The 24,435-nt window shown below is 49.3% G+C and overlaps 1 protein-coding gene across 3 annotated transcripts in view; it reads right to left on the reverse strand.

Annotated features, from left to right (window-relative positions):
- The window catches only part of LPO (lactoperoxidase), a 31,591-nt gene that overhangs the window by 5,625 nt on the left and 1,531 nt on the right, over positions 1–24,435 (reverse strand). The window contains exons 2-13 of one of the 3 annotated variants that reach the window (XR_008619171.1): positions 22,098–22,175; positions 20,781–20,868; positions 16,149–16,309; positions 14,704–14,821; positions 14,112–14,241; positions 13,171–13,377; positions 11,613–11,937; positions 9,478–9,638; positions 4,756–5,008; positions 3,722–3,895; positions 2,712–2,949; positions 483–2,524 (exon numbers count right to left, since the gene is read on the reverse strand). Coding sequence is in view for 1 of the 3 variants with exons in the window: in XM_007119491.4 (XP_007119553.2) it covers positions 2,281–2,524; positions 2,712–2,949; positions 3,722–3,895; positions 4,756–5,008; positions 9,478–9,638; positions 11,613–11,937; positions 13,171–13,377; positions 14,112–14,241; positions 14,704–14,821; positions 16,149–16,309; positions 20,781–20,868; positions 22,098–22,173 (2,175 nt within the window). In the remaining 2 variants the exon portion in view is untranslated. Of the gene's footprint in view, positions 1–43; positions 2,525–2,711; positions 2,950–3,721; positions 3,896–4,755; positions 5,009–9,477; positions 9,639–11,612; positions 11,938–13,170; positions 13,378–14,111; positions 14,242–14,703; positions 14,822–16,148; positions 16,310–20,780; positions 20,869–22,097; positions 22,176–24,435 lie in introns of those variants that run through there. The other 2 variants (XR_008619172.1, XM_007119491.4) reach the window with 2 other exon arrangements.

The following is a 24,435-nucleotide window of genomic DNA, read 5'->3' on the forward strand; positions in this document are numbered from 1 at the left end:
CCGCAAAAAAAAAAAAAAAAAAAAAAGAATTCAAAACCCTGCCTCTGCAGCTCACCAGCTATGTGACCTTGAACAAGTTCCTCAACCTTGCTAAGCCTGAATTTTCTTCTCTGTAAATAACAGCTATCAGGGCGCCTTAGAAGGTCCATTTGCGTTCTCCTAGTACTCGGTTTATTGAGCACTTACTACCTGCCAGGCACTGTGCTAGGCAGAGGAAACATACAGAAAAAGTCAGACACCGTTTCTGCTCTCACGGAGCTTATACCTTGAGAGTGTCCGGGTAGCAGAGGTGAACCAGCGACCCCAGAGGAGTGGCTAGTAGCAGTTGGGCTGTGGGTGGTGGTTGAGTTATGGGCCCGTGCGAGCCAGGCTCAGTCCCTGGCTGCCCTTTTTCTTCCTTACTCTCTTCTCTTGCTTTTTCACAGGAGCCTGCCTGGAGAGGGACTGGGGCCCATTGGCTCTTTTGTACCATTTGTTTGTACCTGATGATTATGATAATAAAACATCACCGATGGGGATCTTTGCTCTGTCTGCAGTGGGGCTGGACCCTCAGCATGAGGCTTGCTCTGGGCTCTGAACTTGAACCAGGGTGGTCAGTGCTTCAGGGCCCTTTCTGAACTGGGGGTCAGGACATCCAGGAGTCCTCCTTTGGCTGATTCATACATGGAAGGCAGTCAGTTCTTAGAAGTCTAGGGGCCAGGCCAAACCAAGCAGACCCTCTTCCCTCACCTTCCCCAGGGAACAGGAATTGTGGTCACCAAGCCCTTCTGTTCGTGCATTGCTCTGGGAAGTATTTGCTACGTGCTCACTCTGTGTCAGGCCGGGAAATAGAGGGGACACACACTTTTCCTGCAGGAGAGGAAGAGCAGAGGGGTGATGAGAAGGTAGTTCCCTCCCCAGATAACAAGGCACCTCTGGTCCTGCACCCCTGCAGCTGGCACAGTGGTTCGGAGGCCCTAGGACAGTAGACGCCTTCTCACTCCTGCCTTCACGGGGCCAGGTTCCCAGACTGGGACAGCAGGCGGCGCTGAAGGAGGGGAAGGAGCATACTCCCTAATAAACTTGCCTGGAACTTAATCCCTCTGACTGGTGGATTCCCTCCCTTCTTCCCGCATTTAAGGAGGGGCACCCACAGCTGGAGGCTGAAAATATGCAGGATGCTGGGGCTCCCATGCCCATAGGAGCCCCCGGCACTTCACCCTAGCAGGATAAATACTACTCAGCTCCGTTTCACTGATGACGAGAGGGGTGTTCAGTGAGGTGAAGGGCCTCATCTGAGGCCTCACAGAGAAGAGGGTGCCAGAGTCAGGGCTGCAGCCCAGGCCTCCTGGCTCCTGGGCTTTTCCCACAGGATGGCTAAGTGCCTCCCACCCCTGCCCCACCAGTCAAGGGATCTGGAGGCCCCGGCGGCTGGGCTGACCTTACCCAGGAAGGTCATTTTAAAACAACTCATGAATATGTATTGGGCGACAGCGTTAGCAATGTTCTGGAGCTGCCCGTCAAAGGCCTCGCAGGCTCCAAGGACTGGCCTAGAAGAAGAGGGTATTTCCCTGAAGGGCCCCTGGAAGGGAAATTAACTTTAGCTCTGGGGGAATCCAGGCTTGGATTTCCTCCCTCTTTGACCCCGTGGCACTGAGTGCTCTCTTGCCACCCCACGGCCTTGGCTTCTTTTCCCAGGAGCCCCTTGCCTCCTCTTTTTCTTTGAGAGCACTTTGAAATCCCACCAGACCGTGCCCTCTCACCCCATAGACTCGTGCACACGACCTGTTGGTGGTGAGACATGTCTGAACTGTGATTCCAAGGCCTGCCTTGGGAGGGGAACAAGGTGATTGCCAGCACCTGTAGTCAATCACCAAACGTTTACTGAGCACTTACTGTGTGCTGAGCACCATGCTGGGGGCCACGGGACACACTTGGAAGTGGGCTGAAGTCCCTGGCTCAAGGAGTTTACAATCTCGTTCATGGGGAGGAGAGATAAGGGTGTAAAGGCCTTGACTTGTTCAGGGGAGAGGATGGCTGACATCTGGCAAGCTAGACTGGAAGGTGTCTCAGAGGGTATCTCGGAGTCTTGACAGAAAGGAGGGTTTCCGCAGGCAGAGAGGATGGATTCAAGAGGAAGAGCTGGAGAGGCCGAGGGGGCTGGCCTCGGGCATGAGCAAGGTGTGCATCCAGGGAGTGTAGAGAGACCTGGCTGGAAAGAAGGGCTGGGACTGGGTATGGAGCTCTAAGGGACCGGGTCACTGAGCTTGCTTGAAATGGCATCGTGGACCAAGGGGAGCTTTACTGCACAGTTTGGGAGGCCTTGGAGCCCAGGCCCCTAATTCTCCTCGAGGCCCACGGTGAGAGGTCCAGCTTATCGATGGCTGAGCAGTCCACAAAGTCTTGGGGGTAGCTGTTGGCTTGGAGGGGGTGCAGCGGGACCTTGGTGACGTGGGTGTTGTCACAGACAAGGCGTGACAAGGACATTTTCTGTAGAGAGTTCCTCTGTTTCTCAGTGAAGACCCCAGGGTTCTCCCACCAGAACCTGCAGAGACAGAAGCAGGGTCTCTCCATACAGCCCAGCTGTTGGACCCCTCCCCAGTCCGCCAGAGGGGAAGGAAGGAGGTCACCGGAACATGCCAAGGTCTGGCGTCAGTCCTCCTATAGGACGCCCACGGCCCACCTCCGAGAAGGGATGCCCTCCGCGCCCTCCCCACTGAGGTCTCACTCACCTGTCTCCATCACGGATCTTCTGGAATTGCCTTCCCAGGAGGCAGGCCAGGAGATGCCCCACCTGGCCCCTTTCTACCAGGGGCTCAGCGATGGCCCCTATCCAGATGTCAATGTTGTCAGGGGTCCCGTAGAGATCCAGTAACTTCTCAGCCAGCACCTTGTTCTTCAGCACGGCGTGCAGCTCCTTCGGCGTTTTGGGCTGTGAGAGGCCACAGAAGCCTCTCCAGGAGTTGTACCCTAGGGCAGAGAGGCTGGAGCTGTCTCATCCCCCTTGCAGACGTGCCCACTCCAGCTCCATCAGCCCCAGAAAGTCTGTGTTCACAGACTTGGGATAGGGGAGTCAGTGAGCCATTGTATTATACAGTGGCACTTACGCTTCGAGGGGGCCAGTAGGATATATGGTGCTTACTATAGATCCAGGAACTAGTCTAAGCACCGTACACAAACGTAAATTGAAGAACAGAGATGTCAGGTAACTTGCCTAAGGTCACATAAGTAGAAAGGGCATAGGTGGAATTTGAACCCAGGCAGTCTGGCTCTTAAGTACTACATTTAGGAAGATCCGATAGTCGTTGTTTTCCCTCTGTTATCCTTTTCTTAATATTTTCTGGACTTTTAAACTGGTTTTACAAGTCAGTTGTTGATTTCTTTCATTTGAGGAGCTCAAAGAAAGTACCAGATGTGTTCTCTGGTCTCTGCATTAAGGAGAATGGAAGATTCCATTTCACAGATGAGCAAAGTGAGTTTTAAAAATGGGCATCTCTGGACTTCCATGGCGGTCCAGTGGTTAAGACTCTGTGCTTCCACTGCAGGGGGCACGGGTTCTATCCCTGGTCGGGGAACTAAGATCCCACATGCTGCGTGGCACGGTCAAAAAAAAAAAAAAGGGGCATCTCTGCCTTCTGTTTTAGAAGTGATCAGCTCCTCAGGGCTACAGACGAGAGTCCCTTGGAACCCCAGAAGGTAGCTAAAAGTTCCCCAGGCCTGGCAGGTCCCTAGGCCCACTCACCAGGCATCCCATGGTCCCGGCAACGCTGTATGTTGATGGCAGCCAGGTCAAAGCCGTGGATCGTGTGAGTGGGTTGGAAAAGCTTGTTGCGCAGCTCGCCCGTCATCATTTTATCCTGATTCATCGATTTGGACTTCTTGGCCAGCAGGCCCCGCACCAGAGGGTCAATTCCACCTGCAAGGGAGACCCAGAGGCCATGTTGGGGATGGGGGCAGCTGGGGACATCTTCCACTGCTGGCTTCTCCCTCCACTAGGCATTTTCTCTTTCTCAGGTGAAAGAAGGGCCAACTGCACCTCTCGGGCTGGAAGTGGGGAGAGAAGAGCACAATGCAGCCCGCAGGGTATGCTGGGGGCTGGGGGTCAGTCCGGACCACCTGCCGTCCTGGGGTGATGGCATGAGCATAAGCTTAGGGTTTCCTTCAAACTCCAGTTCAGAGAGTTGGCTCCCTCTCCTCCATATGTTCCCCCAATGAACTGTGCAGCTTGGGGAGAGATGTCAGAAATCTCTGGAAAATGCCCTGACTTGTCAGGCCTTAAGTAAAGCCAGTTTCAACACAGCTCACCTCAGGATAAAGGGGAGCTGGGTTCAACCTTTGGCACTTAATGTAGGTGGAAAGCCATAGAGGAGAGCAGAAAAAGAGCAATTTTTTTTTTTTTTTTTACCAGACCCAGGAATTATTTCTGCAGGGATCAGAGAAGGCTGAGGCAGGGAAAGGAAACAGGGAAAACTCGGCATCTTAAAGGCCAGCGGAAGAAAGAAAGAATAACAACTAATATTTAGTGACCACCTCCTGTGTGTCAGGAACCATTGTAGGGTGCTTCATACATATATTTCTATTTTTTTAATATCCTATGAGATAGGTATTATTACTGTCCCCATTTTACAGATGAAGAAACTGAGGCTCAGTGAGGTGAACTCACTTGCCCAAAGTCACACAGGAAGTGCCTGGAGTCTGACTTCCAAGCCAGGTTTCCCTAGAAGCAGGCTAGAGAGTGAGACAGCCTAGTGACAGTGCTTCCCTGAAAGGACATACCATCTTTGACTATCCTCCAGGTATTGAAGAAAAGGGTATGCAGGGGGAGCTCTGCTTCCAGACCCCATGGCTGATAATTCTCATCCAGGCGGAAGACAGTGGAGGGGACCTCCAAGTGGCCAAAGCGGAAGGCGAAGGTGAAGACATTGGAAATTCGGGGGTCCACAGATTCGTTATAGCCTTGGTATGGAGGGATCCACGTTTGCATCTCATCACCTAGCACAATGGGAAGGTAGTCCCTAAAGGTGATAATCTGGAAGGAGAAACAAGTCATGAGAAAAGGGTGTGAGAAGCCCTACCTCTGGCCACAGTGGACGGGCCCAGCTGTGGCACCAGACTAAGCTGGTTAGTCAGATTCTCTCTCTCAGGAACTTAGATTTCAGATGCAGCTATTCAAGACTGTTTCTGACGGCACTCTATCTGAGGGGACAGATGGGGTGATATGCGTTGTCATTTTCTATCATGTGCAGAAAAGCAGAGAAAACCCATCTGCAGAGAAAGAGAGTGGAGAAGTGAAGAGAGGAGCAGAGAGGAGGGAGAGACAGAGTGAGAGTAGCTGCCCTAATTCCAGATGGTTTCCAGTCTCTGGCTCTCACCCTAGTTGAGGCCCAACTACACTCCCTGCCTGGGGGTTCCAGGAGAAACCCTTACTAGCTTCCATTTGATACATGTATAGGGTGAACCAGTACTGAACATCTGAACTAGCTTGCGTGGGTTTCTTTTCCTTGTAGTCCAAGACGCCTTATTATGGATGAAAATCCATATGTTGAAGCTCTAACCCTCTCATTTGACTGTATTTGAAGATAGGGCCTGTAAAGAGGTAATTAAGGTTAAATGATGTCATAAGGGTGGAGCCCTAATCCAAAAAGACTAGTGTCCTGCTACGATGAGAGAGACACACGCACAGGGGAAAGACGTGTGACCTCCAGAAAGGAAAGAAGAATGATGTACTGGGTAACACTACACCCATCAACAGCAGAATGCAAATACTTTCTAAGGACCTATGGAACATTCAACAAGATAACCATACCAGGGTTATAAAATAAACCTTAACAAATTTGAAAGAATTGAGATCATAAGAGTATATTCTCTGACCATGATGGAATCAAATTAGAAATCAGTAACAAAAAGGCAGCAGAAAAATCTCTAAACACTTGGATATAAAACAATATACTTCTCAATAACCCATAGGTCAAAGAGAAAGTCTGAAAAGAAGAAACAACAACAACAAAACATACACAGTGAATTAAAATGAAAATACAACCTATCAATATTTGTGGGATACAACTAACTGTGCTAAGAGGGAAATTTATATCACTTGTAATACTTATGCTAGAAAAGAAGAAAGCTCTCAAATCAATAATCTAAGCTCCTACCTCAATAAACTAGCAGGAAGAGCAAAGTAAACCTAAAGCAAGCAGAATAAACTAAAGAAGAAAAGTCATATGATTATCTAAATCAATGCAGAAAAACCATTTGACAAAATTCCACATCTATTCATGATAAAAACTCTCAGTATGCTAGGAATGGAGCAGAACGTCCTCAACTTCATATAGAGCATTTACAAAAAAAATCACAACTAACTATACTTAATGGTGAAACCTTGAATGCCTTTCTTTTACTATTGGGAAGACAAGAATGTCTGCTCTCATCACTCTTATTCAGTATAGTACTGGAAGTTGTAGCTACTGTAATAAGGCAAGAAAAAGAAATGAAAAACATACAAATTAGAAAAGAAGGAATATAACTGTCATTATTTGTAGATGACATGACTATCTATGTAGAAAATCCCAAGGAATCTACAGAACTCCTGGAACTAATTGCGTTCAACAAGGTCATAGGATACAGAATCAACACATAAAGATCAATTATATTTTTATACACTGATAATGAATAAGTGGAAACTGAAATGAGAGATGTAATACCACTTACAATTCCTCTAAGGGAAATGAAATACTCAGGTATAAATGTAATAAGCATGTATAGGATCTGTATGATTAAAATTATAAAATGCTGATGAAATAAATCAAAGAAAATCTAAATACTTGGAGAGACATACTATGTTTATATAGTGGAAAACTCAACATTGTAAAGATGTCAATTGTCCCTAAATTGATCTATAGTTTTAATACAATTCTTATCAAAATCTCAGCAAGATTTCTTTGTAGACATAGATAAGCATATTTTAAAATATATATGGAAAGGTAAAGACCCTACAATAGCCAAAATAATTTTGAAATAGAATAAAGTGAGGAGTCTTTCTTCCTAATGTTGTCTTATTGTAAAGCTACAGTTATTAAACACTGTGGTACTGGTGTAGGAATAGACACATAGATTAGTGGAATAGAATGGACAACCTAGAAATAGATTGACATAAATATGCCCAAATAGTTTTTTTTAAACTTTTTATTTTATATTGGAGTATAGCTGATTAACAATGTTGTGATAGTTTCAGGTGCACAGCAAAGCAACTCAGTCATACATATACATGTATCCATTCTCCCACAGACTTCCCTCCCATCCAGGCTGCCACATAATGCCCAAATAATTTTTGACAATAGAGCAAAAGCAATTCAAAAGGAGAAAGATAGCCTTTCAATAAGTGGTGCTGGAGCAATTAGACAACCATACCCCCCACCCCAAATGAACCCTGACCTAAACCTTATGCTTTATACAAAAATTAACCTCAAATGGATCATGGACTTAAATGTAAACGATAAAACTATAAAATGTCTAGGAAAATAAAACCAGGAGACAAATCTCTGGCACCTAAGACTAGGGAAATAATTGAAACGACACCAAAACACAACCTATGAAAGGAAAAAACTGATAAATTTGGCCTCATCAAAATTAAAAACTCTTACTCTGCAAAAGACCCTATTAAGAAAATGAAAAGACAAAGTACAGACTGGGAGAAAATATTTACAGTCACATATCTGACAAAGGATTCATATCTAGAATATATAAAGAACTCTCAAAACTCAACAAAAAGACAAAATCCATTTTGAAAATGGGCAAAACATATGAACAGATGTTTTATTGAAGAGGCTATCCAGATGGCAAGAAAGCACATGAAAAGAAGTTCAATATGATCAGCTATCAGATAAATGCAAAGTAAAACCACAATGCAATATCACTACATACCTATAAGAAAGGGTAAAAAAAAAAATGAGTGATGACACCAAATAATGACCAGAATGCAGAGAAACTGGATCATTCATACATTGCTGGTGGGAATGTAAATAACAGTACAGCCACTCTGAAAAATACTTTGGCAGTTCCTTTTAAAACTAAAAATGGACTTAGCATATAACCCAGCAATTGCACTCTTGGGCATATATCCCAGAGAAATAAAAACCTATTTTCATGCAGAAACTTATCCACGAATGTTCATAGCAGCTTTATTCATAATAGCCCCAAATTGGAAGCTATGCAAATGTCATTCAATAGGTGAATGGTTAAACAAATGTGGAATACTACTAAACAACAAAAATAAATGAACAATTGATGTATGTAACAAATTGGATGAACCTCAAGGAAGTTATGCTGAAAGTAAAAAGCCAGTCTCAAAGGAATACATACTGCATGACTTCATTTATATAATACTCATGAAATAACATAACTGTACAGATGGAGAACAGATTAGTGGTTGCCGGGGGTTAGGGATGCGGGAAGGGGGGAGGGTGGATGTGGCTATAAAAAGGTAGCACAAGGGAGTCTGTGGTGATGGTAGAGGTAAGTGTCGTTATTGTGGTGGTGGTTACATGAAACTACATATGTGATAACACTTACATGGAGCTACACACACACACACACACACACACGCACCACATGAATTGACTGCACTTATAACTGGTGAAATCTGAATAAACTTTATGGTTCGTATCAATGTTAACTTCTGGCTTTTGATAATGTACCATAGTTGTGCAAACTGTTAGCACTGGGGGAGACTAGGTGCATGTGCTTTTTTTTTTTTTAATACAACTTCCTGAGCATCTACAATTATTTTAAAATAAAATGTTTAAAAAATATGTGTATGGGGCTTCCCAGGTGGTGCAGTGGTTGAGAGTCCGCCTACCGATGCAGGGGACACGGGTTCATGCCCCGGTCCGGGAGGATCCCACATGCCGCAGAGCGGCTGGACCCGTGAGCCATGGCCGCTGAGCCTGCGCGTCCGGAGCCTGTGCTCCGCAACGGGAGAGGCCACAGCAGTGAGAGGCCCGCGTGCAGCAAAAAAAAAAAAAAAAAAAAAAAAAATGTGTACGGTTAATATCAACTTATCAACTTTTCTAAGTCTCTTCTAGTTAGTCAATCAGTCAATCAATAGCAATTGACTCTGCCTGTGACATGTGGCTTAGGTGTGGAAAATTTTAGAAGATAATCCAATCAAAACAATCAAAATAACTGTGATGTAACAGTCCCAGGAGTGATGGAGCCTGTGGTCCCAGTGATGGCCCCTGGGCAGGCATACCGAGTGACTGACATATGAATGACTCTCCAACACCCTGAATCCAGGGATTCATTTTGGGGCCGAGAAGCTGAAGAAACAAAAGGGAGGGTTTAAAAGAATGAGACAGTGGGAAAGAAGCAGCAGAGGAGAGGAAGGGGGAAATGGAGGCGTGGAAAGCCGAGGAGGTCACTGGCCGCGTGGCCGCGGGCAGAAGGCAGAGCCAGAAGCAGAAGCCAGGCTGGCACGTGAGGCAGTTCTCCTGAGCCTCTTACCTGTATGAAGGCTCCTAGGATTTTCCGGGCTTCCTGGTAGAGCTTCTCTCCATCCCAATGAGGGTTGAGTCTCTTTAGTTCTCTGGCCAGCCGGTTGTGCTCTCGGAGAAGGAGGGTGTGGGAAGTGGCCAGCAGGCTCTGCTCTGAGGCTCGGGAATCTCCTGAAAGCCCAGAAGGCAGAAGGGTGGGTCCCCCCTGAGCAGCCCCAGAACCCAGTAACCTGCACAAAGAATAAATGTGGCGTCCCAGAGGGATGCTCTCCTAAGCCCCTCCTTCCAGTTAGTTTAAGGTGGAAAGAGATCGGGGCTGCGATTCATAGATTTGAATCCCAGCTCTCCACACACACTTTTTAGTTCTGTGACTTTGCACAAGTTACTTAACATTTCTAAGCCTCAGTCTTCATATCTGTGAAAATGGGGATAATAAGGTCAAACCCACAAGACTGTGGTAAAGAAAGACTACATACAGGTGACATTAAAAAGTAAAATTTTGCTAATTAAATCCCAACTGCCTTCTAAGACGGGACCTACAAATAAACGAGGGGCTTTTTACTGTGCGGAGCAATTTGGATGGTTTTAGGAATGCAAGTTTGAGGGTCAGAGCTTGGGTAGGGTTGAATTCCTCTGTGTAATAAGGGAGAAGAATCTAGAGATGGGGGCTATTGGGAGGAGAGGGTCATATAGATGGTAAAAGACCAGCTGTTTCATAAGGGGACTTCTCCTTGGGTCCTCTAATCTTCAGGAAAATCTATTAAATTCGTGAATGCATGGTCTTACTGGATATTTTAATGGAAAACAGGAAGGGCTTAGTTTTGTGTCTGGACCGATGTGAGATGTGTATGGATACAGAATCCAAGAGCTCTACCAAGACATCTGGGTCTTCTGCCATGTCTGGGTGGGCTGGGGGTTTGCCCTGGGAGAGTGGATTTTTGGAAGAGAGAAGGCCTCCAGAAGCCAAAGTCAGAGAAGACCAGGAGGGCATGAGCCCCCCGAATGAGAATTGGAGGGCTTTGGCTGCGTACAGGCTACATAGAGTGGGGGACTTTGTGCCAAGTTTATAGAAAGCCTTAAAAATATACATTCCTCGGGCTTCCCTGGTGGCGCAGTGGTTGAGAGTCCGCCTGCCGATGCAGGGGACACGGGTTCATGCCCCGGTCCAGGAGGATCCCACATGCCGCGGAGCGGTTGGGCCCGTGAGCCGTGGCCACAGAGCCTGTGCTCCGCAATGGGAAAGGCCGCAACAGTGAGAGGCCCGCGTACCGCAAAAAAAAAAAAAAATTCCTCTTAATCTAGAACGTCCTCCTCTAGGACGTTATCTTAGTAAAATTATTAAAAATGAGCACAAGAATTCATCAGCAAGGATGCTCAGGACCTTAACAAAAACGAACAAACAAAAAATCACAGAAAAACTAGAAATGACACAAATGTCTCCAAGTAAAGTTGACAAAATAAATTATGATAAATATATGTCATGGAATACCAGGCAGCCATTAAAGATCATGATGTAGAAGAATATTTAAAGATGTGCTACATTAAGAGAAGACATCAGGTTACAGAGAATTACTTCTAGTATGACCCCAACTGTGTAAAACAAGGTAGAACTGCATCTATCATAGAAGAAAACTGGAAATTCCTCTTAATCTAGAACGTCCTCCTCTAGGACGTTATCTTAGTAAAATTATTAAAAATGAGCACAAGAATTCATCAGCAAGGATGCTCAGGACCTTAACAAAAACGAACAAACAAAAAATCACAGAAAAACTAGAAATGACACAAATGTCTCCAAGTAAAGTTGACAAAATAAATTATGATAAATATATGTCATGGAATACCAGGCAGCCATTAAAGATCATGATGTAGAAGAATATTTAAAGATGTGCTACATTAAGAGAAGACATCAGGTTACAGAGAATTACTTCTAGTATGACCCCAACTGTGTAAAACAAGGTAGAACTGCATCTATCATAGAAGAAAACTGGAAACATAGGCATTAAAATGCTAACAATGATTATCTGTGAGGGGTGGGATTTTGTGGATTTTTCTTATTTTCTTTGTGCTTTTCTGGCCTTCCTCTGCTCTCAGGCCCCAGGATAATACCCTCGTCCTTTGGCCCCTCTGTTGCCAGCCTAGACTCACCTGTCAGGAAGCAGGGCACGCGGGCCGTGGTGTTGATGAACTCACAGGGGCTCGGCTTCTTGTTGTCAAAGGGCGGGTAGGCCAGTCCGTGGTCCTGGGCCTCCTGGTTGACGGCCATGAGGCCCAGTGGGCTGCTGAGATCCCGGAGGCGGCTGGCCAGGCTGGTCTCAGGGCTGTACACTAAACTGGCGTCCAGGAAGGAGGTCAGAGCATTGATCTGCTCTCGGGCCAATGACTGGTAAGGTGGAGTAGGGCAGACAAACCCGGCTCGGAAGAAAGGCATGCATTTCCCTTGAGTCTTCACCTTGGAGTCGTTGCACGGGAACTGCAGAGAGATCGGGGTGGGTGACTGGTCAGAGGTGGTACAGCTGGCAACCTCTCCCCAGGGTAGGTCTGGATGTAGCTGGCAAAGATGCCGATGGTGCCCTCCTGGGACCCCGGTGCCAGACAATGGCTCCAGATACCTCCTGCTGATGCTATAAATCCTGGGCCCCCAACGTCCTGAAGGTCACTACATCCGCTGGGTTAAAAGGGCTGAGGGGGAATCATTCAATCTTTCATAGCAAAAGCTCCAAATTTTTGGTTGAGAGGGAGTGCTGAGATCCCGGCACAAGGAAGCAGGACATGGGGCAGGAAAGGGTGTGTTAGTAATTACTACTAACAACAGCTACCATTTATTTATTCTGGACCTACCGTGTGCTTGGCATTATGCATACTTTGTCTCACTTTGGTCCTCATAAAACCCTGTAAGGTAGACAATTCTGTCCCATTTTACACGTGAGAAAATGGAGGCTCAGAAAGGTTAAGTAATTTGCCCAAGAGCTTACAAACTGAAAGGGAAAGATGTGGGATTCAGATCTCGGCTGACCTTACTTCACAGCTTATGTTCTTTACACCACAACACATAGCCCCGATTCGTTTGAGTGAATAAATCATTCTCTAACTGTAAAATCATGCGTAAGAAGAGAGGTGCACCACTGCAAGTTCCTTTCCCTTCCTGCTGGAAATTCCCGCAAATGCCTGCCACTCATCCTGACTCATCCATTCTGGGAGCAGCCTTCCCGACTCTGAGATGACTTAACGGTAGCATTCCACAGATTTCACTGTCTATAAAATGAATCTCCTGGGGATTCCGAAAAAATGTAGATTCTGCTTCCCAGTGTCTGGGATGAGGTTTGAGATTTTACATTTCTAATAAGACCCCAGGTGACATCAGTGCTGCTGGGCCAGGGATGAAGACAACACTCCCCAGAGCTTCCCAATTTTGCCATTAGTGACTACTTGTCCATTTCCCACACAGGTCCTTTGTCCTTGAGGGAAGGGACAGTGTCTTGTTCACCCTTGAATTCTAAGTGCTTAGTGTACTGCCTGGCACAGAGTAGATGATTAATGTCTATTTGCTAAATAAATGGGTGAGTGAATGAATAGATGTGTGAGGCTTGGGAAGCTGTCAAACCAACATTCAAGATCTCCAGGAGGTCCTGGCTGACAGGCTGGGAATGTCTGCCCCATCAGGGAGGCACGGGGTTTGCCAGGGACCCGCAGCTGCAGGGCCTACCATGATGGGGAAACAGTTGTCTCCCTGGATACAGTGCTCATCACACTGCACTTTGGAGTACTCGCTGCTCTCCAGTTCCGTTTCGGGGGCAAAATCCAGGTCGTGGTCCACAACTTGACCCCACTGCATGAAGAGCAGGGACCTGTTTTGGTCCAGAACACCCTCTTCATTTAGGTAGCCTACAATCTTGTTGGATACCTCACGGGCCTACAGGTGGAGAGAGAAGGACAGGGAGGAAAAGGTGCTTTGAGGATTCAGATTCAACTGCAGTTTATAGAGTACCTATGATGTACCAGGTATACTTCATCCTCATGACAAGCTTGTGAGGTAGGTGGCATCACCCCCATTTTGTAGATGAGGAGACTGAGGACTAGGCAGGTGAGGTCCACTCACCAAGGTCCTGCCGCTACAAAGGGCCAGGTCTGTATGACTTGCTGGCTTCAAGGCCAGTGCTCTTTCCACTCAAAGAGGGAAAACAAAGACAGGCTGTCCCTGAAGTAAGTGCCACGGAGGTGCCAGGTGTCTGGGAATAAAAGAGGGCCTCCGGGGAGGGCCCGCCAACTCAAATGAGGCCAACAGATAGGACGTCCCGGCAAGCACCAGCTGATGCACTCCAGGGGCTGGGGCAGGGCAAGCGCGAGCAGGATGGGGCAGGGAAGCCATCTGCCTGGGAGACCCCAGGGTACTTGGCCTGAAGGCAGCTGGGACGTGTCCATCACGTGGCTGGGCTCTGCTGCTCTCTAGTGGCATTTTCCGGAACATCACCAGGGAGGAAGTCCAAATCTCCATCTCTCTCCGGATGCGGTTCTAGCGCGCGTCTGTCCCCCCACCTATTTCTTCTTCCTTTCCTTGTGTGTTTGTGGGAGGGCATCCCTTCCCCTCTGACTCCCAGCTTTCACCCGCCTGCTCGGGGCTCGCCCCCACCCCGTGTCCGCCCTCACCAGCGGGAGAGGGAAGCCGTTCCGCGTCTTCCCTGGAGTCCAGCCGAAGGGCAGGGAGAGCCCGTCCTCGTACTCTGCCGGCAGCCAGCGCGCCAGCGCCCTGTTGGACGCGCCCAGCGCGGGGTTCCTCCTGAAACAGCAAGACCGGCCCTCAGCCTAGGCGGCGGGCTCGCTCCGGGGTCCGCGTCTCCGCAACCTCCACGGGGATCCCCTGGGGAAGGACCCGGAGCCTCTGCCCAAGGGAAAGGGGGCGCGGAGGAGGGGCCTCTCAAATGTGGGGTGTCGGAACTACTGCCACCTCCGAAGGCGCGGGGCTCCTCTGCCCTGGGGAAAGGTGCTCCTTCCAGTGGGATACAGTGGTCTCTTTAGAAGGTTGGGGAAGTTAGCGGGGTTCCAACAGAACAGATTCCAGTGGGACGCGAGTCCAGGAGGGTAAGGCGGTGGGAGTTAAGCCCGTAATGCCCAAGTGGCAAAGGCCCTGGCTGGGCTGAGCAGGGAAGGTGGGCTGGGCAGATGGGTTGGCTGTGGTGGTTGGGAGAACCTGCCTCCTAAACCCACCTACTGGCCACTCACCTGTTATTTGGCCACTCACCTGTTATTACAGTCTCCAGTGACGGTGCGGTAAGGGCTGTTCTCATCACATGTCACCAAAGGAACTGGGGGACCACAGCCCACCTCCTGAGAGAGTGCAGTCAAGTCCAGGCTAGGGTCTGAAAGAGAAGGGGCACCAAAAGGGCTGAGTTCTTTCTCCATTCTGAGGCCCGGAGTGGAGGTTCATTTTTTGAGCTTGATTTTTTGGGGAATACATTTCACGTTCTAAGTAAGCATTTCTCAGGGGGTTTCTCATTGAATCCTGACAACTCATTAAGGTAAGAATTTAAATTCTCATCTCACAAGAGAACGGGACTTGCCCAAGGCCACACAGATAGTAACAGTCTCCAGAATTGTTAGTAGTTCTTCGTCTATCAGACCCTTGGAATCAACAGATCTTTCTTTTAGAACAGTACCCCTGAGAGGTTAGGTACATGTTAGTATGAGTTAGTTTGAGAAGATTGCTTTTCTTCTAAAGCTCCACTGACGTCTAAGGTCCCAAGCACGCAGGAATCTAGAGAGGAAAGATGTTGGGAAGGGACAGGGCATTTTTACGTGAGGGGCGCTGTGGTCTCGGCGGGAGTAACAGAGTGGGGGAGCTTTAGGCATCAGAGACCTCCACGTGGGCACAGAATGGAAAGAGCCGCCAACGTCCTAATGCAGCCTGAAGGGAATCCGGCTCTGGGGGCCTTCTTCGGGGGCTCATGTGCAGAAGTTGGCAGGGCCCGAGGTTCAAGCCCCAGCACCTTTTGAGTCTCAGAGTCCAAAGTGCTCCCTACTTCTCCCTACCTTGTCCTGGTTTCCTCCTTTTGGAACTTTGGGATTTGCCCAAGTCCTAGGCCAGGTATCTTCCCCCGCTTGATGTTTTCCCGGGGAGAACCTGCAGCCTCTTCCTCCCATCAAGACCAATTCCCTTCCTCCGTGACCCACCGTGAACAGTGACATTTGGTAGGGGGTGGGGTGGAGGGGTTGAGGAGGTCATGATCAATCCATCGGCTCATTGTTTCAGCTCCACGGTACCCAGAACAGGAGAGACAGCTCATCACCTGTGACGTAATCCCAGTAAATCCCCCCGGACACAGGTGGCTGAAATGTCCCCTCCACAGGCGGAAGTGGTGACACTGTGGTTTGGGACAGGGGACCCGTGTTCATTAACTTTAGTCCTTCCTCTGGACAGAGACCTTACAGATGGTGTTATAACAAAAGGCACAAATGTCCCCTCATTTGGAGTTGGCAATGTGACCTTGCTGGGCCCAAGTTCCTTTCTCTGCAGAAGGAGCATTGGCCTGGCTGTCCTCCCAGCCCCTCCTTGCTCTGCAGTCCATGATTCTGACAGAGAGAGAGGAGATGGCTCCCAGTAGGAACTGCGGCTTTTGGTGGCTTGTGTTCTCTCCTGTGGGGAGATGACCCCTTCCTGCCATCAGAGGGCTGGTGGGTTTTCTGTACCTGTGACATTGGTCGGGGTCGCTTTCTGCCTCAGTCTCTTTAAGGACTCCTCCCACACCTGCCCGTAGCGGATGGCCATGCGGGTCCAGCCCTTGGCGTGCTTGAGGTATTTGGAGAGCTGTCGGGTGGTGGGCGCCTCAGAGCTCATGGCCGTCTTCAGCCTACAATGGAGAGCAAAGGGGGAGTCATGACCGGGCCCTCGGCTCCGACCCTGTAGCAGGGGTGTGAGGTGCTGTGTGTGTACAGCGGAGCCACGGGGGTGTGGGCAGCACACAGGAGACCCCCACTTCTGTGCTCTCAGGATCTTTTCTTAGCTCTCCTCTGATGCCTCTGGAAAATCTCCTCTGGGAAATCTCCTCTGGGAGGAGGAAGCTACAGTGTGTCTTTAAGCTTCGTTAAGTCTGGTTCTGAAGGAAGGCAGACAGATGGACGTGAGCACTTCCTGAATTAGAGTCAGAGGGTTGCAGCTGTGCTGGCTGCTTCCGAATCAGTTGGGGAACCCTAAGAACACCTAAGTCCCAGGATGTACCAATTCAGACCGAGGAACCCCTGACCATGGAGCTGGCCTCGTGCACCGAGAATTCTGGAAATAACATGCCTATGGGCCCCAGTTCTGCCCATGAAAGCCTCCTTCATCCCATCTGGCCCTAGAGTTAGTGTGGAGTTTGTTTAGTTGTGGCTGTAGCATCTAGCCTCTTGTTGACCATTTCTTGGGCCAGATGTTCGGGCTTTTTCTTAATTACCTATCTATAAAAAGAGAAGCCCAAAACCTTTCTACCACTAAGAAGTTGGTGACCAAGGTGGTGTCAGAAAAGTCCCTGCATGAGAACCCTCTCCCCCTTCCTGTGCCTCAGTTTCTTGTGTGTGAGATGAGGGGTCCTATGAGATGATCTTTACGGCTCTAAGACTGAAATTTTGGAAGTGGCTCAAATTCTCACAAAGGCAACCCTGCTTTGGGGATATGCGTCACAGGCTGCAACTCCTGGCCTGTCCCCGTGGAGCGGGTTATCGATTCTACTTCAAGCATGAGGGGGCCTGGTGCTCAGCCTGAGGGGCGACAATGGGCGATGACTGAGCTGTAATCACCAGGCCTGACCCCTTCCAACCTCCCCCCAACCTCGGTGAGAAAGGACCCAAGAAGATAAGCCAGACTGCCTTTTGTTGCTGTTACAAGAGACATCATGGCCCAGTGGCCCAGACTGCTGCAAGGCATGTCCCGTATGGTAACCGCTAGCCACGTGTGGCTGTTTAAATGGAAATTCATTAAAATTAAATACAATTAAAAATTCAGTCCCTCAGTGTCACTAGCCACATTTCAAGGGCTCTGTAGCCACATGTAGTCAGTGGCTCCTGTATTGGACAGCACTGACCTAGAGTTTGAACCCTGGTTCCCCCAGGATTGGTTTACAGACGTGAACCTCTGAGTGAGCTAGGACTCACCGTGTGACTTACAGCAGGGCCTTCGGAACACGCTGGCTGGCTTTGACTAATGCCGCCACTTAGTAGCTGTGTGCCTTTGAGCAGGTTACTCAACATCTCTGTACCCCATTTCCTTACCCACAAAATGAGGATAGTGATCGCAATCACGTTATTTGATCATTTTGACTTCAAAAACAGCTATTTCACATAGTTGCATTTAGCACTTTCTAGGATTCGGGGGAGGAAGGCATGTGAAGTGCTGAGAGCTGTCTCTGGCACAGAGTAAACACCCACACGTGGTAGCATCAGCGCCATCACCATCATTATGGGTCCCAAAGGGCCCCCCCGCCCCGACCCAACAGAGAAGGTGTGTTGCTGGGCCTCCCAGGGCTCCGCCCAAAGGTCCCGTGCAAGGCCCTACCTGTTCCTGCCTTTCTCCCCTGGCTAGCGTTCTGCGCGGTCTCCTGCCTGACCTTGACTCACCAGGAACTTACCTCCTGCTCTGCCTCAGGGCCGGGCTCCACGGGAGCAAGCAGGGCCTTGGAGGAGCTCTTTTTCCATCTCCAGGCCTCTACCCCCTTGTCCGAGCCCCATCCTCTCCCATCTGGATGGCCACAGCGGAGCCCTAATGGAACTCATGCCTCCTCTCCTGTCCTTCTGCCATCCGTTCTCCATCCAGCTGCAGGAAGGCGCTTTTTCGAATGAAAAGCAGACCAGGCCACTCTGGCTGAAGCACTTCCTTGGCTCTCCCTGTGCCGTGCGTGAATCCACGGGCTTACTGTGTACGTGCTCGTGACGTCGTGGGATCTTTGCCTCTATCTAGTTCCCAAACGTTTTCATCACCCTCAGAGGAGACCCCACACCCATGAACAGCCGGCCCAATCCATGCCCTTCTCCCCCAGCCCCTGTCAGCCACTGCTGTGCCTCTGACTATTTGGCCCTCAGGCGCCACCTGTGTTGTCCTCTTTTCCTACTGCCGCCACCAGCGTGGGCCTTCTTTCTGTTTCCTGAGGACCCTAAGCTCTTTCCTGCCTCAGGACCTTTGCCTTTGCTGCTCCCAGACCCTGGAATGCCATCCCCCTGGCTCTCTACATGGCTGGTTCCTTCTCATCCTCCGTCAGGCTTCCCTGCTCCCTGCACCTAGAGTAGCAGCCACTGCCCTGTTTATTTCCTTCATTGTCCTTATCACCGATTGTGAGTCACTGGATTGTCTGTGTGCTTGTGAACAAGATGTTTCAATGTGATTCTTTATGTCTCCATGAGACCCCTAAATCCAAGAACTAATCGGTGGGGATGAGTTCCAAGGCAGGGCTGGGTCGTCCTGTGCAGCACGACTTGCAAAGGAGGTGACGAAAACCGATTGCGTGGCTTTTATTCTACCCTGACCTTGGGCTATAAAAGGATTGATGTTAAGGAGGGAGAGAGAATGTTCATCTGGAGGTAGTTGCTGAAATACCAGGCATTTCCCTCCTGCCACCGTGGGGCTTCTTCTTCGCACTCAGTCTAGTGACAAGGGCCTTGAGAGGGGGCCCCTGCTGTGTGTCCTGGAGCTATGGCTGGTGGTTGACCCCTGCCCAAAGAGCCTAAAGAAAACAAGAAAAGAAGAGGTGTCTCGTGCTGTGCACCTAACAGCAGAGTAAGCCAGACAGGGCAGCCCTCGGCCCCAAATCGGCACATCCTCCAGCAGCTGGGCAAAGCTTTTAGTCTTCTGGAGCGTCTTTAAAGGGGACCTGGCTCAAGATGGTGTGAGGGGGCGTGAGGGAGGGAGCCGCAAGCTCCAGGGCTGAGGGGTGGAGCTGTGAGCTACCGGTCAGAAACTTCTCTGGGTCACAGCATTGGCAGCAGAATCTCTGAGAACCGAAAAGCGCCCGAGGAGGGAAGGAGCTTCTGACCCAACCCCCAACACCCAGGCACTAAGCTGTCCAGGCGACTTAGACTTTGCCATCCTGTATCTCTCCTACCTCCCCCAGCTTGACCCCTAAGAGTGACAATCCCGGGCTGGGGGATGAGGAGAAGCTCGGGAAAGAGGGACGGGCGGACCACGCACCCTTCTCTCACTATGAAAGCCTAAAGCAGCTCCGAGTGGAGGAAAGTGAGAGGCTCTGGGCTTTGTCTTCTTCTGCTGACATTTGAGTTCCTGAAAGGACTAGAAGTGATCAGAGCACATCTTGTCATCTAAAAGTCAGCAAAAAAGTTATGGGACCTCTCGAGAGTTTATGCAAGGGCCAGGGAGGAATGAAACCCCAAGTCCAGTAAAGGGGCAGCAAGAGGACCGAGCAAGGTTGTTTTCTGCTCGGTGAAGTGGTTACTCTTGTTTATCTGCCTCTCTAGCTCCAGCATGGGCTTCCTGAGGGAAGGGACCCAGTCTGCATTGCTTATTTCAGGAAAGCCAGGCCCTACACGTGGTCGGGAGGTGGCTGCCTCTGCTGGTGTCCTGCACGTTTCTCAAGTTCCTTTGGGCCCATTTATAGCTTTGGCGTGCCCCTCCCCTAGCCGCTGATGGCTCACTGCCGTAACTTTCTTGGGCAATTGCTTCTGAGTCAGGGTGGCTTCCTGGCTGGAGGTGCCTGGGAGTAACACAGTGTGCTACACCGCGCCCCCCACCCCCCAGTGCCAAGCTTGCAGCACGTCTGGCTGACAAGGACCCCTTTGGCAGGTGAAAGCTCTGCTCCCTTGCTTGGGGTAGGACAGGCTCTGAGGTGCAGCCTACACTCCGGATCTCCCGGTGGGGTCAGCTGGGGCTAGACCTTAAACCACATCCCTGCTTAACCCCTTCTTTGTACCTATCTGGCCTCACTCCCTCACTCCGCTACAGCTTTCGTGAGAGCACTCCCCAGTAAGCCACCCACATGTGAATCCAGGTCTCAGGTTCTGCCTCAGGGGGACCTGACCTAAGACATGTTGAATGAATGGAGAACTTCTAGGGACAGGCTTTCTGAGACTCTGCAATGCACGACCTAAGGCATCACTCAGCCATGTGGAAGAAAGTGCTTATCGGATCAGATGAGACATCCCCTTCAAGGTAACTTAGAGGCTGAGGATTTTGGGAGTAGTTGGCTTTTACTCATACTTGCCCCATACTCGCAGGTGGGCAGGGGCTGGGGGTGGAAGGGCAGGTTGTAAAATTGCTTTGGCTCATTGGCTTGTCAGGACTGGCCTAGACGCACTCGTCAGCCTCGGAAGAGAAGCATGTGGTATGTGTGTCTCACCTACCTGGTCCGGGAATCCAGGAAGGCCTTGTTGACCTGGATCTTGACCTGACTCACAGCATCAGAGATGGTGAAGGTGTGGGTGTCCTGCTCTTGGAGGGGAAGAAGCAAGGAGCAGGGCATCAGACACCACTCTTTGGAGAAGCCCTTTGCTCTGTCTCCCTCTTTCTCCACCATTATCCCCACCACTCAAACCTGAGCAGGCAGAAGATCAAGATTAGGAAACATTCGACAGGAGGAAAAGCCCAGAATGGGAAGAATACTCTCTGATCCTCAATAAGGTGTCAGTATCACTCTTTAGGAGTCCAGTAGAATACATTCGTCCCTCAGTATCCACAGGGGATTGGTGCCAGGACCCCCCAGGATGCTCAAGTGCCTTATGGAAAAGGGCATAGTATTTGTATATAACCTATGCACATCTTCCTGTATACTTTGAATCACCTCTAGATTACTTGTAATACTTAATGCAATGTAAATGTCATGTAAATAGTTGCCAGAGCGGGTTTTTTTTTTGTGGGGCGGGGGGAGCTTTCTGGAATCTTTTAAAAAAATATTTTCAGTCCACTGCTTGTTGAATCTGCTGATGCAGAACCTGTGGATACAGAGGCCTGACTGGACCCAGTGATGGGATTAAGAAGGTGTGTGACCACTCAGGTTGGGTCTTGGCTCTGGGCTGTGGGGATATTTTTTGGTTCTTGGTGAGGTGGACCTGAAAACAAGTTCCTCAGAGGGCTTAGCTGATCACAAGGACCCAGAGGTAGGGAAGGGGATGGTGTAGAGTAGAGGTGGGGTTCCTTGTTTTACTCGAATTGGGGTCTGGAATGGTGGGGGGACCAGGATGCAGTCTTTGAACAAGGGGAGTGTAGTGGCTTAAATCGTGTCCCTCCAAAATACTTGTCCAACTATAGCACCTGAGAGTGTGACCTTGTTTGGAAATAGGGTCTTTGCAGATGTAGCTAATTAGGAAGAAGTCATAGAGGTACAGGATTAGAGTGGGCTCTAAATCCAACGACTTGTGGTCTTATAACAAGAGGAGAGGACACACAGAGGACACCACAGAGAAGAAGGCCATGTGAAGATGGAGGCAGAGATTGGAGTGACGCACATATAAGCCAAGGATTGCTGGGAGCTACCAGAGGCTGAAAGGGGCAAGGAATGATTCTCCCCTAGAGCCTTCAGAGGAGCATGACCCAGCCAACACCTTGATTTCGGACTTCCAGCCTCCTGAACTGTAGGAGAATAAATTTCTGTGTCTTAAGCCGCCCAGTTTGTGGTCCTTTGCTACAGCAGCCCCAGGAAACCAAGACAAGGTGGTACTTACCATTTGTGTCAGATTCTGCAACCTGGAACAAGCTCAGGGAAGCCAAAAGGACTGGGAGATGGAAAAGGACCCTCATCACTGAAATGAGACCAGGATGAGTATGTGAGCCTTGTAGAGTGGGTTGGACTGAATCACAGAAAGGGGGTGGTAAAGCAGAGAAAGCCCAGAGAACACGAGACACCCTAACATTAGAACAGAGGAGGGGAAACCACAGTAACTAACTAAGCATCTACCATATGTGCAGGCCCATGGGAGGTCCTGGGAGATGGAAAGAGGCAGTGGTGGAAGGGAAAGAACACAGGCTTTGTGGTCAGAAGGTCCTGAGTTGTAGTTATGCATTTGCTCTAACTAGCTCTATGACATTGAGCAGGTTACTTGACATCTCTGGGGCCCTGGCCTGATTGAGTGAGAGGGTTGGACCAAGTGATCCAGGATATCTGATTCTGCCAACACCCCGTGACCCAAGTTCCTGTAACTGTCTTGTCACCGGTGACAAATGCTCTTACCAAACCCAAAACACAACTTTGGAGTTCCTCTTCCTTTTCCCCTCAGGATGTACTGCTCCCTGAAAGCCATCCTCCTCTGGCCCAGCACCAGGGGAGTGTGCTTGAGAAGCAGACACTCAGTTCCTCCTATGGGAACTGGCAAGGAACACCACCCTCCCTCAAAGAGTCGACAGGATGGGAAAACACGAATGAAAATTGTGGCAAAGCTCAGAGCTCTCCAGAGCTCACAGCTGTGTTCCAGCTTGCCTGAAGAGATTCTTACTCTTAGATCAACGCCTTCATCATGAGCTTTAACCCTGAACCTGAATCATCAGATTAAAATTGTGCAGCTTTGTTTGCTGACGAGGGGCTTTGGGGCTCAGAGTGTTCATTAGGATTGGTGGAATAGACCCAAAATGTCTTTTGAGGAGATTCTAGTTCCAGCCCAGGAGGCACCCATGCTGTACAGATGGAACGATCATGCGTCTAGACCATGTTCTTCACAAGAGGGCACAGGTTCTCCCCATAGCGTGCATTCACTGGTTGGACCCCAGAAACGTCCTCAGATTGGCTTCCCCCTCTGCATCTACTCAAAGCTCCCTAAGAGAAATCGTGGTTCTAGAGTTTTGCCCAAGAGACCACCCAGGAGGTCTTCCAGATACGCTCCAGATAATCTCCAGAAAAGGAGAACTGTGTATCTGGACAGGTAATTTCAGCTTCCCTTGCAATCCCCCAATCTTTTCCTCTGACCTTTGATGATCCCCCTAATAATTTTTATCATGTTGAATGTACTTCTTGTAAGCTAACTGTAGAAAAAAAAAAAAAGCAAAGTGTGAATAAATACCTCTCTACCATATCATTGATTTTTTTTTTTTTTTTTTTTTTTTTTTGCGGTACGCGGGCCTCCCACTGCTGTGGCCCCTCCCGTTGCGGAGCACAGGCTCCGGACGCGCAGGCTCAGCGGCCATGGCTCACGGGCCCAGCCGCTCCGCAGCATGTGGGATCCTCCCAGTGGCCTCTCCCGTTGCGGAGCACAGGCTCCGGACGCGCAGGCTCACGGGCCCAGCCGCTCCGCGGCACGTGGGATACTCCCAGACCGGGGCACGAACCCGTGTCCCCTGCATCGGCAGGCGGACTCTCAACCACTGCGCCACCAGGGAAGCCCCCATATCATTGATTTTTAAGAGAGCTGATGGGCACACAAGTATTCATTATATTATTCTTTCAATGACTAGTGTGTTTCATGATAAATCAAAAACAAAAAGTGAAAGGTTAGTCTATGAAAATAGGCATCATCTGAAATACATTGAGGAAGAAAAATATCATAGCCGAAGAAATAAAAGTTGAGAAATCTGAACAGGAAAAAGTCCTTAGATACTCATTTCTCCTCTCCTTTCCTTGGAACCTCCTTAATACTCCCCATCACTGAAAAGTGGTGGGAGGGAACCTCAAGGCAAAAGCTAAATTATTTTCCTTGTCTCGGCCATCCTTCCTGGTGGGTGTGAAGGAAGCAGGTGGGACAGAAAGGAGAGAAAAGCAAACATGAGGTCATGCTGCTGGGAAAGGGGTGTTCAGAAAGATCCTGGAGGAACACTATCTTATCATCACTGAGCGTGATAAGAATGTGGGTAAATATCCAAACATCCCAGAGCCAAGGGGCTTCTGGGATGTTTGAATATTTACCCACATTCTTATCATCACGCTCAGTGCAGAAACACTTTCCCAAGCGCTTTGGTTTGCATCAAAGCTTGGAGCCTTCCCTGAGACATGAAGCAGTATCTGGAGACAGAACCACAGCCTCTGCCTCTCAAATGCCAGTCTGGTCCACAATCCCCTGCCTCTTACACTCTCCT

This window comes from Physeter macrocephalus, chromosome 14 (genome assembly GCF_002837175.3).
Source record: "Physeter macrocephalus isolate SW-GA chromosome 14, ASM283717v5, whole genome shotgun sequence".
Classification (NCBI taxonomy): Eukaryota; Metazoa; Chordata; class Mammalia; order Artiodactyla; family Physeteridae; genus Physeter; species Physeter macrocephalus.